Source organism: Embiotoca jacksoni, unplaced genomic scaffold, assembly GCF_022577435.1.
Source record: "Embiotoca jacksoni isolate LCO1_2020_lvr unplaced genomic scaffold, fEmbJac1.0.p SCAF_62, whole genome shotgun sequence".
In the NCBI taxonomy this organism is placed as follows: domain Eukaryota; kingdom Metazoa; phylum Chordata; class Actinopteri; family Embiotocidae; genus Embiotoca; species Embiotoca jacksoni.
Window position 1 is genome coordinate 343,832 of NW_027185417.1, and position 15,718 is coordinate 359,549.

At 35.2% G+C, this 15,718-nt stretch overlaps 1 protein-coding gene across 1 annotated transcript; it reads right to left on the bottom strand.

Moving 5' to 3' along the window:
• Positions 1-91: 91 nt before the first annotated feature.
• Positions 92-14,078, bottom strand: LOC138213602 (GTPase IMAP family member 8-like). The gene is made up of 4 exons (XM_069174828.1): positions 13,949-14,078; positions 10,656-11,273; positions 8,155-8,766; positions 92-1,736 (listed from the first exon to the last, which is right to left on the bottom strand). Exons 1-4 carry the CDS (start codon positions 13,956-13,958, stop codon positions 919-921), a joined length of 2,058 nt encoding a protein of 685 aa, XP_069030929.1. The 5' UTR covers positions 13,959-14,078; the 3' UTR covers positions 92-918.
• Positions 14,079-15,718: the final 1,640 nt, after the last annotated feature.

Consider the following 15,718-nt stretch of genomic DNA (forward strand, 5'->3'; position numbering starts at 1 on the left):
TCTTTATTCTGTGCAGATGTTTAGACACCATTATCATTTGGAAATCTATATTATCATTTTTTGAATAATACTCTTGATGCAGGTTGTCATTTTGTATGTGCTTTTATTAACATGTTAAAACGTTTATAAAGAATTTGTAATATATCGACCAAAATCACACTTCTCATAATTTTTTAGATTCACTTCTTGATCAACACAAAACAATTACTGCTCCTTTTTCATTATAAAATATATTGTGAGAGCACGAGCAAAGAAACTTTATTCAAAATGTTTCCTCTTTGTGAATAAAGTCAGGACTACCAAGTCCTCAGGCGAAAACCTCCAAGCTCGACGTCGCCTTGTCAACCAGTTGAGACTCTCAGTCACATCTTTCTGTCTCCAGAATATCCTGTTATACTTATTACACACACTTTACATTGATATCCGGCCCGTCTTAAACATTTATTTGTTTAATGTTTATGTAAAATCGGAAATCTGAAATAACAGTTCAGTCAGACGCCTTCAGGTGATGTAACTTTATCTGGTGGGACATCGGTTAGTAGAAACATGAACACCCTGATTACCTGTCTGGATGCAGATTGTCCTGTGATTTGTTTATTGTTATTACAACATATGAATGCTTAAAGTACATGATAAACTTGTATAAAGTACATGGAATACATGTATAAAGTACATGGAATACATGTATAAAGTACATGGGGAAAAAAGCCAAAATTTCACTATTCTACATTTTAAGCTCACAATTTTAAGACTAAATCATCAAGCAGCTACGTTGAAAGTTGGTTATTAATCACATAACGAATAATCAATAGCTATTAGTTAAATTTAGAAGCCCTGCGTTTCTACAATGAACAGAAAACAGCCTGTTAGTGAGGATAATATGTTAAGTGAAAAGGCAGATTACATTAATATTGATAATCACTGTATAACACATTTCTTCTCGATTACTAACGCAGTTATAGCTTCCACTAAAGCTCTCACTGCAGCTTCCAGTGGACCAAACACATTTCCACCAGCAGCGCTGGAAAGCACTGCAGCAAACGGGTTGTTTTCCTCCGCCCGTCTTCTTGCTTCTTCATCATCCAAATCTGGATTTTCTTTTTGAAGTCGTTCCATCTCTTCGCTTATGGCTTTCTTGGCCTCTTCAAACATCTCATTGGTGAAGTATCTTCCTTCATTTCTCTGAACCATCGAGTTGATCTTCTTCATCAGCTCGCTGACCTGAGAGGGATCCTTGTTTCTGTTGTTAAAGACGTGATATCCTCCACGACACTGACCGACGAAGTCACGGAGTTCTTTCATTTCGTCAATGAATTCTTCAATAGTGACTCCCTCTTCCTCCAGGTCGTCTCCGCGGGTGAACAGGGCCATGGTGTAATCTGCTGAATTCTCTCCAAAACACTTCTGAATCATTTTCACTGTTTCTTGTTCTTCTTTTGTGAATCGGCCGAACTGGATCACCACCAGGAACACATGAGGACCAGGAGAAACCAACGAGATGCATCTAGCGATCTCTCTCTTCACCTCCTCTTGATTTTTCTTGGTATCAAACAGACCTGGAGTATCAACCACAGCCAGTGTTTGACCATCAAACTCTCCTGTTTCCTTCTGACACTCTGATGTCACAGAAGAAGGACACATCGTGGATATAAAAGATTTTCTTTGCAAGATGGTGTTTCCTGTTGCACTCTTCCCAACTCCAGTTTTCCCAACAAGGGCAATCCTGATGTGTTCCTCTCGATCTGTTGAAGGATAAAATAAAAAATATCACTGATCCTGTGAAGGTTCCATAAAAACAGTAGTTTTTCCAAGTGAACATCAATTCCAGAATTTTCTGAAATATCTGTTTTCTATTCTCATGTCAGACCCATAAAACTACCCTCTACCTAAAAAACCCTGACGGGATTTTATCTCCAATGCTGGGGCTTCATTTACAATTATACTTTGTTAGAAAACTACTGAAACATGCTGGAAATTTTATAGATAGATAGATAGATAGATAGATAGATAGATAGATAGATAGATAGATAGATAGATAGATAGATAGATAGATAGATAGATAGATAGATAGATAGATAGATAGATAGATAGATAGATAGATAGATAGATAGATAGATAGATAGATAGATAGATAGATAGATAGATAGATAGATAGATAGATAGATAGATAGATAGATAGATAGATAGATAGATAGATAGATAGATAGATAGATAGATAGATAGATAGATAGATAGATAGATAGATAGATAGATAGATAGATAGATAGATAGATAGATAGATAGATAGATAGATAGATAGATAGATAGATAGATAGATAGATAGATAGATAGATAGATAGATAGATAGATAGATAGATAGATAGATAGATAGATAGATAGATAGATAGATAGATAGATAGATAGATAGATAGATAGATAGATAGATAGATAGATAGATAGATAGATAGATAGATAGATAGATAGATAGATAGATAGATAGATAGATAGATAGATAGATAGATAGATAGATAGATAGATAGATACTTTATTAAACAGCAACATATACACGTACAGGGCAAAGCAATAAAAATTACAGAATAAATAATAGAGGTGGTAAAAAAAATATATTTTTTTTAAATTCACATTATGAACAAATATTAAATGAAAATAAACAACATTATTTAACATTATTGATGTGTGATGGATCAGGTCAGAGCTGAACTATTGAACAGTCTGATTGCAGTGGGCAGGAATGATCTCCTGTATCGATCCTGGATGTGTAAACTGAACATATTTTACATTCACTAATAATAAAATAAAATGTATTTATGGAACAAAGAACAAGAGGCTTAAAATATGGACAAACCCTCTTCTAAAATTACAACTGATCAAAGCTCAGTTAAACAGATGGATGATGAAATTTATTAACCAACGTTAATCTGAAACTGAAATTTCTAGAATTATAATTCTCACAATTATTTAAACTCTAAATTAGTGTAAAAGTTGTAAGTGTGCCTGAAGAGTGGAACATATTTGGTGTCCATTTGGTCTTTTTCAGGACTCCCTTTGAACACGTCATGTCCTGTGAGAGCTGAGATCTGCTCTCATATCCAAACAGACTCCTGCTGGCTGCAGCCATGTCCTCTTTGTGAGTAATCACTGAAAGGATTAGATCCAGTACAATAGTGCGATAGTTTTACTTCCGTTCTCTAATAAAGTAAAAGTACCTCAAAAATGTAAATAAGTACAGTAGTTTGGTAAAAGTAACTTTCCACCACTGTTGACTGCACACTAGATGAGATTTAAGATGGTTCCTGCAGCGGATCTTTAATTTCACCATAACAGTAAACTCCTCAAGATCATTTCCGTTATAACAGAAGTGGTCTTGTTACGCCCATGAAAAAGTTTGTTTATGAGTATAATAGTTTAAATCAAGCTTAGATAAATTATAAAAAGTGTGTTTGAATGTTTGAAATGTACTTACTGGAGGCCATTTCGTCTTATAGAGGATTTTTCTGGTCTTTTACAGGCACTTGATCTGTGAAGTCGAGTTACTGCAGATTTCCTGGCGTTGAATAATTTAACTCACATCAGCTCTGTATTTAAGTCTCCTTCTGGTCCTTCCTTTAAACTAAAAAAAAAACCTGGATGTGCAGCGGAGGGCTGCAACAACTGGCAGGTAGCCAGCAGGACTCATACTGCTCCATCAATTTGTGCTTCATAACTTTCTGAATAAAGTTTTCTCTGAGGAACCACAATGAAGACATCCAACTCATTAAGGACAACGTGTGTCAGAGCTGGAAAAAAAGTGATGTAATGATTCTTTTCTGCGAACATGGAAAAACAATTTCCGGTAATCATCGGTTATAAAAGTGCACCGGAGCTTGTTGTTAGTTAAAAACATAAAAGGGGAGACACATGATATTACAGCCCACAGACCGAGTGTTGTGTCTGTAAAATGTGTTTAAAGAAAAAATGCTGTTGAATTTAAACTGTTGTGATACAAAATGTGTGTCTATATTATAATGTTTTGAATAATGTTCTACATGCATATTGTCATTTTGTGTGAGCTTTTATTAACATGTTAAAACGTATATAAAGAACTTGTAATATATCGACCTAAATCTCACTTCTCTGCATTTTTTTAGACTCACTACTTGATCAACACAAAAACAATGTGCTGCTCCATCTTCATTACAACATAAACTTTATTCAACATGTTTCCTCTTTGTGATGAATCACTCAAAGGATCAGATGCAGTACAATAGTGCAACAGTTTTACTTTTGTTCTCTAATAAAGTAAAAGTACCTCAAAAATGTAAATAAGTACAGTAGTTTAGTAAAAGTAACTTTCCACCACTGTTGACTGCACACTAGATGAGATTTAAAATGGTTCCTGCAGCGGATCTTTATTTTTACCATAAAAGGAAACTCCCCAAGAGCATTTCCGTTATAACAGAAGTGGTCTTGTCATGAAAAAGTTTGTTTATCAGTTTAAGAGTTGAAGTCAAACTGAAATCAGTATAGAAAGTGTGTTTGAAAGATTTAAATGTACTTACTGGAAGCCATTTTGTCTTTTTCCAGGTTTGTTTGGTCTTTATCAGGCCGTTGCTCTGTGAAGTCGAGTCTCTGCTGTTGTTCCGTTACTGAATAGTTCAACTTTCACGTCAGCTGTGTACTTCAGTCTCCTTCTGGTCCCTGCCTTCAACTTAAAATAACAGTGTGCAGCGGAGGGCTGCAACAACTGGCATTTAGCCAGCAGGACTCATACTGCTGCATGAATTTCTGTTCATGAACTTCAAACTGCTTTATAAATAAAAGTTTCTCTGCGGAGCCACAATGAAGGCTCATTTTGAACACCATGTGTCAGAGTTGGCAAAACTTGATGTAATAATTATTTTTTGCGAACTTCTGTAAAATACATTTACAGAATAAAAGCTGTTGAATTTAAACTGTTGTGATACAAAATGTGTGTCTATATTATAATTCTTTGAATAATGTTCTTTATTCAGATTGTCATTTTGTGCTAGCTTTTATTAACATATTAAAACGTATATAAAGAACTTGTAATATATCGACCTAAATCTCACTTCTCGTAATTTTTTTAGACTCACTACTTGATCAACACAAAAACAACTTGCTGCTCCATCTTCATTCCAACATAAACTTTATTCAACATGTTTCCTCTTTGTGATGAATCACTCAAAGGATCAAACGCAGTACAATAGTGCAATAGTTTTACTTTCGTTCTCTAATAAAGTAAAAATACCTCAAAATTGTAAATAAGTACAGTACTTTGGTAAAAGTAACTTTCCACCACTGTTGACTGCACACTAGATGAGATTTAAGAGGGTTCCTGCAGCTGATCTATATTTTTACCATAACAGGAAACTCCTCAAGACCATTTCCGTTATAACGGAAATGGTCTTGTCACGCCCATGAAAAGGTTTGTTCATGAGTATAATAGTTTAAATAAAGCTGAGATAAATTATATAAAGTGTGTTTGAAAATTTTAAATGTACTTACTGGAGGCCATTTCGTCTTTTAGAGGATTTTTCTGGTCTTTTACAGGCGGTTGATCTGTGAAGTCGAGTTACTGCAGATTTCCTGGCGTTGAATAATTTAACTCACATCAGCTCTGTATTTAAGTCTCCTTCTGGTCCTTCCTTTAAACTAAAAAAAAAAAACTGGATGTGCAGCGGAGGGCTGCAACAACTAGCAGGTAGCCAGCAGGACTCATACTGCTCCATCAATTTGTGCTTCATAACTTTCTGAATAAAGGTTTCTCTGAGGAACCACAATGAAGACATCCAACTCATTAAGGACAACGTGTGTCAGAGCTGGAAAAAAAGTGATGTAATGATTCTTTTCTGCGAACATGGAAAAACAATTTCCGATAATCATCGGTTATAAAAGTGCACCGGAGCTTGTTGTTAGTTAAAAACATAAAAGGGGAGACACATGATATTACAGCCCACAGACCGAGTGTTGTGTCTGTAAAATGTGTTTAAAGAAAAAATGCTGTTGAATTTAAACTGTTGTGATACAAAATGTGTGTCTATATTATAATGTTTTGAATAATGTTCTACATGCATATTGTCATTTTGTGTGAGCTTTTATTAACATGTTAAAACGTATATAAAGAACTTGTAATATATCGACCTAAATCTCACTTCTCGTAATTTTTTTAGACTCACTACTTGATCAACACAAAAACAACTTGCTGCTCCATCTTCATTCCAACATAAACTTTATTCAACATGTTTCCTCTTTGTGATGAATCACTCAAAGGATCAAACGCAGTTCAATAGTGCAATAGTTTTACTTTCGTTCTCTAATAAAGTAAAAATACCTCAAAATTGTAAATAAGTACAGTACTTTGGTAAAAGTAACTTTCCACCACTGTTGACTGCACACTAGATGAGATTTAAGAGGGTTCCTGCAGCTGATCTATATTTTTACCATAACAGGAAACTCCTCAAGAGCATTTCCGTTATAACGGAAATGGTCTTGTCACGCCCATGAAAAGGTTTGTTTATGAGTATAATAGTTTAAATAAAGCTGAGATAAATTATATAAAGTGTGTTTGAAAATTTTAAATGTACTTACTGGAGGCCATTTCGTCTTTTACAGGGTATTTCTGGTCTTTTACAGGCGGTTGATCTGTGAAGTCGAGTTGTTGCAGATTTCCTGGCGTTGAATAATTTAACTTTCACATCAGCTCTGTGTTTAAGTCTCCTTCTGGTCCTTCCTTTAAACTAAAAAAAAAAAAACTGGATGTGCAGCGGAGGGCTGCAACAACTAGCAGGTAGCCAGCAGGACTCATACTGCTCCATCAATTTGTGCTTCATAACTTTCTGAATAAAGGTTTCTCTGAGGAACCACAATGAAGACATCCAACTCATTAAGGACAACGTTTGTCAGAGCTGGAAAAAAATGATGTAATGATTCTTTTCTGCGAACATGGTAAAAAAAATTGCAATAATCATCAGTTATAAAAGTGCACCGGAGTTTGTTGTTAGTTAAAAACATAAAAGGGGAGACACATATGATATTACAGCCAACAGACTGAGTGTTGTGTCTGTAAAATGTGTTTAATGTAAAAAAGCTGCTGAATTTAAACTGTTGTGATACAAAATGTGTGTCTATATTATAATGTTTTGAATAATGTTCTTTATTCAGATTGTCATTTTGTGCTAGCTTTTATTAACATATTAAAATGTATATAAAGAACTTGTAATATATCGACCTAAATCTCACTTCTCATAATTTTTTTGACTCACTACTTGATCAACACAAAACAATTGCTGCTCCATCTTCATTATAAAATATATTGTGACAGCACAACAAAAGAAACTTTATTCAAAATGTTTCCTCTTTGTGAATAAAGTCAGGACTACCAATTCCTCAGTCGAAAATGTCCAAGCTCGATGTCGCCTCTTAAATCAGTTGAGACTCTCAGTCACATCCTTCTGGCTCCAGAATATCCTGTTACACATATTACACACACTTTATATTGATATCCGGCCCGTCTTAAACATTTATTTGTTTAATGTTTATGTAAAATCTGAAATCTGAAATAACGGTTCAGTCAGACGCAGGTGACGTAACTTTTCCTGGTGGGACATCGGTTAGTAGAAACATGAACACCCTGAATAACTGTCTGGATGCAGATTGTCCTGTGATTTGTTTATTGTTATTGTAAAATATAAACGCATAAAGTACATGGAACACATGTATAAAGTACATGGAAATAAAGCCAAAATTTCACTATTCTACATTTTAAGCTCACAATTTTAAGACTAAATCATCAAGCAGCTACGTTGAAAGTTGGTTATTACTCACATAACGAATAATCAATAGCTATTAGTTAAATTTAGAAGCCCTGCGTTTCTACAATGAACAGAAAACAGCCTGTTAGTGAGGATAATATGTTAAGTGAAAAGGCAGATTACATTAATATTGATAATCACTGTATAACACATTTCTTCTCGATTACTAACGCAGTTATAGCTTCCACTAAAGCTCTCACTGCAGCTTCCAGTGGACCAAACACATTTCCACCAGCAGCGCTGGAAAGCACTGCAGCAAACGGGTTGTTTTCCTCCGCCCGTCTTCTTGCTTCTTCATCATCCAAATCTGGATTTTCTTTTTGAAGTCGTTCCATCTCTTCGCTTATGGCTTTCTTGGCCTCTTCAAACATCTCATTGGTGAAGTATCTTCCTTCATTTCTCTGAACCATCGAGTTGATCTTCTTCATCAGCTCGCTGACCTGAGAGGGATCCTTGTTTCTGTTGTTAAAGACGTGATATCCTCCACGACACTGACCGACGAAGTCACGGAGTTCTTTCATTTCGTCAATGAATTCTTCAATAGTGACTCCCTCTTCCTCCAGGTCGTCTCCGCGGGTGAAAAGGGCCATGGTGTAATCTGCTGAATTCTCTCCAAAACACTTCTGAATCATTTTCACTGTTTCTTGTTCTTCTTTTGTGAATCGGCCGAACTGGATCACCACCAGGAACACATGAGGACCAGGAGAAACCAACGAGATGCATCTAGCGATCTCTCTCTTCACCTCCTCTTGATTTTTCTTGGTATCAAACAGACCTGGAGTATCAACCACAGCCAGTGTTTGACCATCAAACTCTCCTGTTTCCTTCTGACACTCTGATGTCACAGAAGAAGGACACATCGTGGATATAAAAGCTTTTCTTTGCAAGATGGTGTTTCCTGTTGCACTCTTCCCAACTCCAGTTTTCCCAACAAGGGCAATCCTGATGTGTTCCTCTCGATCTGTTGAAGGATAAAATACAAAATATTACTGATCCTGTGAAGGTTCCATAAAAACAGTAGTTTTTCCAAGTGGACATCAATTCCAGTATTTTCTGAAATATCTGTTTTCTATTCTCATGTCAGACCCATAAAACTACCCTCTACCTAAAAAACCCTGACGGGATTTTATCTCCAATGCTGGGGCTTCATTTACAATTATACTTTGTTAGAAAACTACTGAAACATGCTGGAAATTTTATATATATATATATATATATATATATATATATATATATATATATATATATAGATAGATAGATAGATAGATAGATAGATAGATAGATAGATAGATAGATAGATAGATAGATAGATAGATAGATACTTTATTAAACAGCAACATATACACATACTGGGCAAAGCAATAAAAATGACAGAATAAATAAGAGGTGTCAAAAAAAAAAAAATTTTTTTTAAATGCACATTGTGAACAAATATTAAATTAAAATAAAGAACATTATTTAACATTATTGATGCGTGATGGGTCAGGTCAGAGCTGAACTATTGAACAGTGATTGCAGTGGTCAGGAATGATCTCCTGTTTCGATCCTGGATGTGTAAACTGAACATATTTTACATTCACTAATAATAAATTAAAATGTATTTATGGAACAAAGAAAAAGAGACTTAAAATATGGACAAACCCTCTTAGAAAAATACAACTGATTAAAGCTCAGTTAAACAGATGGATGATGAATTTTAGCACCAAAATTAATCTGAAACTGAAATTTGTAGAATTATAATTATCATAATTATTTAAACTCTAAAATAGTGTAAAAGTTATAAGTGTGCCGAAAGAGTGGAACATATTTGGTTTCCATTTGGTCTTTTTCAGGCAGTTTATCTGTGATGTTGACTCACTATTGGCACTCTGGTCATAAATACTTTCACTCTCATCCGTTCATCATCATCTGGTCCTGGAGCCTCCCTTTGAACACGTCATGTCCTTTTAGATATGACGTCTATATCCGGCACGTCTTCAACATTTACTTGTTTAATGTTTTTGTAAAATCTGAAAACTGAAATAACGGTTCAGTCAGACGCCTTCAGGTGACGTAACTTTTCCTGGTTGGACATCGGTTCGTAGAAACATGGACACCCTGAATAACTGTCTGGATGCAGATTGTCCTGTTATTTGTTTATTGTTATTACAACATATGAACGCATAAAGTACATGGAACACATGTATAAAGTACATGGAATACGTGTATAAAGTACATGGAATATAAGTATAAAGTACACGGAACACATGTCTAAAATACATGGAATACATGTATAAAGTTCATGGAAGACATCTATAAAGTACATGGAAGACATGTATAAAGTACATAGAATCCATGTATAAAGTACATGGAAAAAAAGCCAAAGTTTCACTGTTATGCCTTTTAAGCTCATAATTTTAAGACTAAATCATCAAGCAGCTACATTGAAAGTTGGTTATTAATCACATAATGAATAATCAATATCGATTAGTTGAATTTAGAAGCCCTGCATCTCTACAATGAACAGAAAACAGCCTGTTAGTGAGGATAATGTGTTAAATGAAATGGCAGATGCCATTAATATGGATTATCACTGTATAACACATACTTTCTCGTTCACTAACGCTGCTATACATCCCACTACAGTTCCCACTGCAGCTCCCACTGCAGCTCCCGCTGGACCCCCCACACTTCCAACTTCAGCTCCATAGAGAGCTCCAGCACCAGCTCCAGCACCAGCTACGCTAAGTACTATAGCTGTGGATCGAAGAGCCACGGTAAACTGGTTCTCTTCTTCCGCCTTTCTTCTTGCTTCTTTGTCATCCATATCTGGATTTTCTTTTAGAAGTCGTTTCTTTTCTTCGCTTATGGCTTTCTCAGCCTCTACAAACATCTTATTGGTGTAGTGCTTTCCTCCATTTCTCTGAACCATCGAGTTGATCTTCTTCAGCAGCTCTGTGACCTGAGAGGGATCCTTGTTTCTGTTGTTAAAGACGTGATGTCCTCCACGACACTGACCGACGAAGCGACTGAGATCTTGGTTTTGAAGAATGAATTGCTCAATAGTGCCTCCATCTGCCTCCAGGTTGTCTCCGCCGGTGAACAGGGCTATGGTGTAATCTGCTGACTTCTTTCCAAACAACTTCTGGATGATTTTCACTGTTTCTTGTTCTTCTTTTGTGAATCTGCTGAGCTGCAGCACCACCAGGAACACATGAGGACCAGGAGACACAAACGAGATGCATCTAGCGATCTCTCTCTTCACCTCCTCTTGATTTTTCTTGGTATCAAACAGACCTGGAGTATCAACCACAGCCAGACTTTGAGCACCAAACTCTCCTGTTTCCTTCTTACACTCTGATGTCACAGAAGAAGGACGCAGCGTGGATATAAAAGCTTTTCTTTGTAAGATGGTGTTTCCTGTTGCACTCTTCCCAACTCCAGTTTTCCCAACAAGGGCAATCCTGATGTGTTCCTCTCGATCTGTTGAAGGATAAAATAAAAAATATCACTGATCCTGTGAAGGTTCCATAAAAACAGTAGTTTTTCCAAGTGGACATCAATTCCAGTATTTTCTGAAATATCTGTTTTCTATTCTCATGTCAGAACCATGAAACTACCCTCAAGATAATGATGTATTTCAACTACGATAACAGTCTCCCGGCTGAGTGAAGTCCCTTTCAGCACTTTTATCTCAAATAGAAATTCTCCAAGAGGAGCTGTGGAGCAGCAGATGAGTTGTGGCTGCGACGGATAACACTGAAGTCATGACGGGAATTTATCTCAAATACTGGGTCTTCATTTACAATTATACTTTGTTAGAAAACTACTGAAACATGCTGGAAATTTTATAGATAGATAGATAGATAGATAGATAGATAGATAGATAGATAGATAGATAGATAGATAGATAGATAGATAGATAGATAGATAGATAGATAGATAGATAGATAGATAGATAGATAGATAGATAGATAGATAGATAGATAGATAGATAGATAGATAGATAGATAGATAGATAGATAGATAGATAGATAGATAGATAGATAGATAGATAGATAGATAGATAGATAGATAGATAGATAGATAGATAGATAGATAGATAGATAGATAGATAGATAGATAGATAGATAGATAGATACTTTATTAAACAGCAACATATACACGTACAGGGCAAAGCAATAAAAATTACAGAATAAATAATAGAGGTGGTAAAAAAAATATTTTTTTTTAAAATTCACATTATGAACAAATATTAAATGAAAATAAACAACATTATTTAACATTATTGATGTGTGATGGATCAGGTCAGAGCTGAACTATTGAACAGTCTGATTGCAGTGGGCAGGAATGATCTCCTGTATCGATCCTGGATGTGTAAACTGAACATATTTTACATTCACTAATAATAAAATAAAATGTATTTATGGAACAAAGAACAAGAGGCTTAAAATATGGACAAACCCTCTTCTAAAATTACAACTGATCAAAGCTCAGTTAAACAGATGGATGATGAAATTTATTAACCAACGTTAATCTGAAACTGAAATTTCTAGAATTATAATTCTCACAATTATTTAAACTCTAAATTAGTGTAAAAGTTGTAAGTGTGCCTGAAGAGTGGAACATATTTGGTGTCCATTTGGTCTTTTTCAGGACTCCCTTTGAACACGTCATGTCCTGTGAGAGCTGAGAGCTGCTCTCATATCCAAACAGACTCCTGCTGGCTGCAGCCATGTCCTCTTTGTGAGTAATCACTGAAAGGATTAGATCCAGTACAATAGTGCGATAGTTTTACTTCCGTTCTCTAATAAAGTAAAAGTACCTCAAAAACTGTAAATAAGTACAGTACTTTGGTAAAAGTTACTTTCCACCACTGTTGACTGCACACTAGATGAGATTTAAGATGGTTCCTGCAGCTGATCTTTAATTTTACCATAAAAGGAAACTCCTCAAGATCATTTCCGTTATAACAGAAGTGGTCTTGTTACGCCCATGAAAAAGTTTGTTTATGAGTATAATAGTTTAAATCAAGCTTAGATAAATTATAAAAAGTGTGTTTGAATGTTTGAAATGTACTTACTGGAGGCCATTTCGTCTTATAGAGGATGTTTCTGGTCTTTTACAGGCACTTGATCTGTGAAGTCGAGTTACTGCAGATTTCCTGGCGTTGAATAATTTAACTCACATCAGCTCTGTATTTAAGTCTCCTTCTGGTCCTTCCTTTAAACTAAAAAAAAAACCTGGATGTGCAGCGGAGGGCTGCAACAACTGGCAGGTAGCCAGCAGGACTCATACTGCTCCATCAATTTGTGCTTCATAACTTTCTGAATAAAGTTTTCTCTGAGGAACCACAATGAAGACATCCAACTCATTAAGGACAACGTGTGTCAGAGCTGGAAAAAAAGTGATGTAATGATTCTTTTCTGCGAACATGGAAAAACAATTTCCGGTAATCATCGGTTATAAAAGTGCACCGGAGCTTGTTGTTAGTTAAAAACATAAAAGGGGAGACACATGATATTACAGCCCACAGACCGAGTGTTGTGTCTGTAAAATGTGTTTAAAGAAAAAATGCTGTTGAATTTAAACTGTTGTGATACAAAATGTGTGTCTATATTATAATGTTTTGAATAATGTTCTACGTGCATATTGTCATTTTGTGCTAGCTTTTATTAACATGTTAAAACGTATATAAAGAACTTATAATATATCGACCTAAATCTCACTTCTCTGCATTTTTTTAGACTCACTACTTGATCAACACAAAAACAATGTGCTGCTCCATCTTCATTACAACATAAACTTTATTCAACATGTTTCCTCTTTGTGATGAATCACTCAAAGGATCAGATGCAGTACAATAGTGCAACAGTTTTACTTTTGTTCTCTAATAAAGTAAAAGTACCTCAAAAATGTAAATAAGTACAGTACTTTAGTAAAAGTAACTTTCCACCACTGTTGACTGCACACCTGATGAGATTTAAAATGGTTCCTGCAGCGGATCTTTATTTTTACCATAAAAGGAAACTCCCCAAGAGCATTTCCGTTATAACAGAAGTGGTCTTGTCATGAAAAAGTTTATTTATCAGTTTAAGAGTTGAAGTCAAACTGAAATCAGTATAGAAAGTGTGTTTGAAAGATTTAAATGTACTTACTGGAAGCCATTTTGTCTTTTTCCAGGTTTGTTTGGTCTTTATCAGGCCGTTGCTCTGTGAAGTCGAGTCTCTGCTGTTGTTCCGTTACTGAATAGTTCAACTTTCACGTCAGCTGTGTACTTCAGTCTCCTTCTGGTTCCTCCCTTCAACTTAAAATAACAGTGTGCAGCGGAGGGCTGCAACAACTGGCAGGTAGCCAGCAGGACTCATACTGCTCCATGAATTTCTGTTCATGAACTTCAAACTGCTTTATAAATAAAAGTTTCTCTGCGGAGCCACAATGAAGGCTCATTTTGAACACCGTGTGTCAGAGTTGGCAAAACTTGATGTAATAATTATTTTTTGCGAACTTCTGTAAAATACATTTACAGAATAAAAGCTGTTGAATTTAAACTGTTGTGATACAAAATGTGTGTCTATATTATAATTCTTTGAATAATGTTCTTTATTCAGATTGTCATTTTGTGCTAGCTTTTATTAACATATTAAAACGTATATAAAGAACTTGTAATATATCGACCTAAATCTCACTTCTCGTAATTTTTTTAGACTCACTACTTGATCAACACAAAAACAACTTGCTGCTCCATCTTCATTCCAACATAAACTTTATTCAACATGTTTCCTCTTTGTGATGAATCACTCAAAGGATCAAACGCAGTACAATAGTGCAATAGTTTTACTTTCGTTCTCTAATAAAGTAAAAATACCTCAAAATTGTAAATAAGTACAGTACTTTGGTAAAAGTAACTTTCCACCACTGTTGACTGCACACTAGATGAGATTTAAGAGGGTTCCTGCAGCTGATCTATATTTTTACCATAACAGGAAACTCCTCAAGAGCATTTCCGTTATAACGGAAATGGTCTTGTCACGCCCATGAAAAGGTTTGTTTATGAGTATAATAGTTTAAATAAAGCTGAGATAAATTATATAAAGTGTGTTTGAAAATTTTAAATGTACTTACTGGAGGCCATTTCGTCTTTTAGAGGATTTTTCTGGTCTTTTACAGGCGGTTGATCTGTGAAGTCGAGTTACTGCAGATTTCCTGGCGTTGAATAATTTAACTTTCACATCAGCTCTGTGTTTAAGTCTCCTTCTGGTCCTTCCTTTAAACTAAAAAAAAAAAACTGGATGTGCAGCGGAGGGCTGCAACAACTAGCAGGTAGCCAGCAGGACTCATACTGCTCCATCAATTTGTGCTTCATAACTTTCTGAATAAAGGTTTCTCTGAGGAACCACAATGAAGACATCTAACTCATTAAGGAAAACGTGTGTCAGAGCTGGAAAAAAATGATGTAATGATTCTTTTCTGCGAACATGGTAAAAAAAATTGCGATAATCATCAGTTATAAAAGTGCACCGGAGTTTGTTGTTAGTTAAAAACATAAAAGGGGAGACACATATGATATTACAGCCAACAGACTGAGTGTTGTGTCTGTAAAATGTGTTTAATGTAAAAAAGCTGCTGAATTTAAACTGTTGTGATACAAAATGTGTGTCTATATTATAATGTTTTGAATAATGTTCTTTATTCAGATTGTCATTTTGTGCTAGCTTTTATTAACATATTAAAATGTATATAAAGAACTTGTAATATATCGACCTAAATCTCACTTCTCTTAATTTTTTTAACTCACTACTTGATCAACACAAAACAATTGCTGCTCCATCTTCATTATAAAATATATTGTGACAGCACAACAAAAGAAACTTTATTCAAAATGTTTCCTCTTTGTGAATAAAGTCAGGACTACCAAGTCCTCAGTC

What these genes read in the sequence shown, in the direction of transcription:
- LOC138213602 (XM_069174828.1), bottom strand. An exon ending in AGAGGCTGAGAAAGCCATAA is followed by an intron (nt 8,767 to 10,655) that starts GCGAAGAAAAGA and finishes CAACAGATCGAG; the next exon opens with AGGAACACATCAGGATTGCC. An exon ending in AGAGGCCAAGAAAGCCATAA is followed by an intron (nt 1,737 to 8,154) that starts GCGAAGAGATGG and finishes CAACAGATCGAG; the next exon opens with AGGAACACATCAGGATTGCC.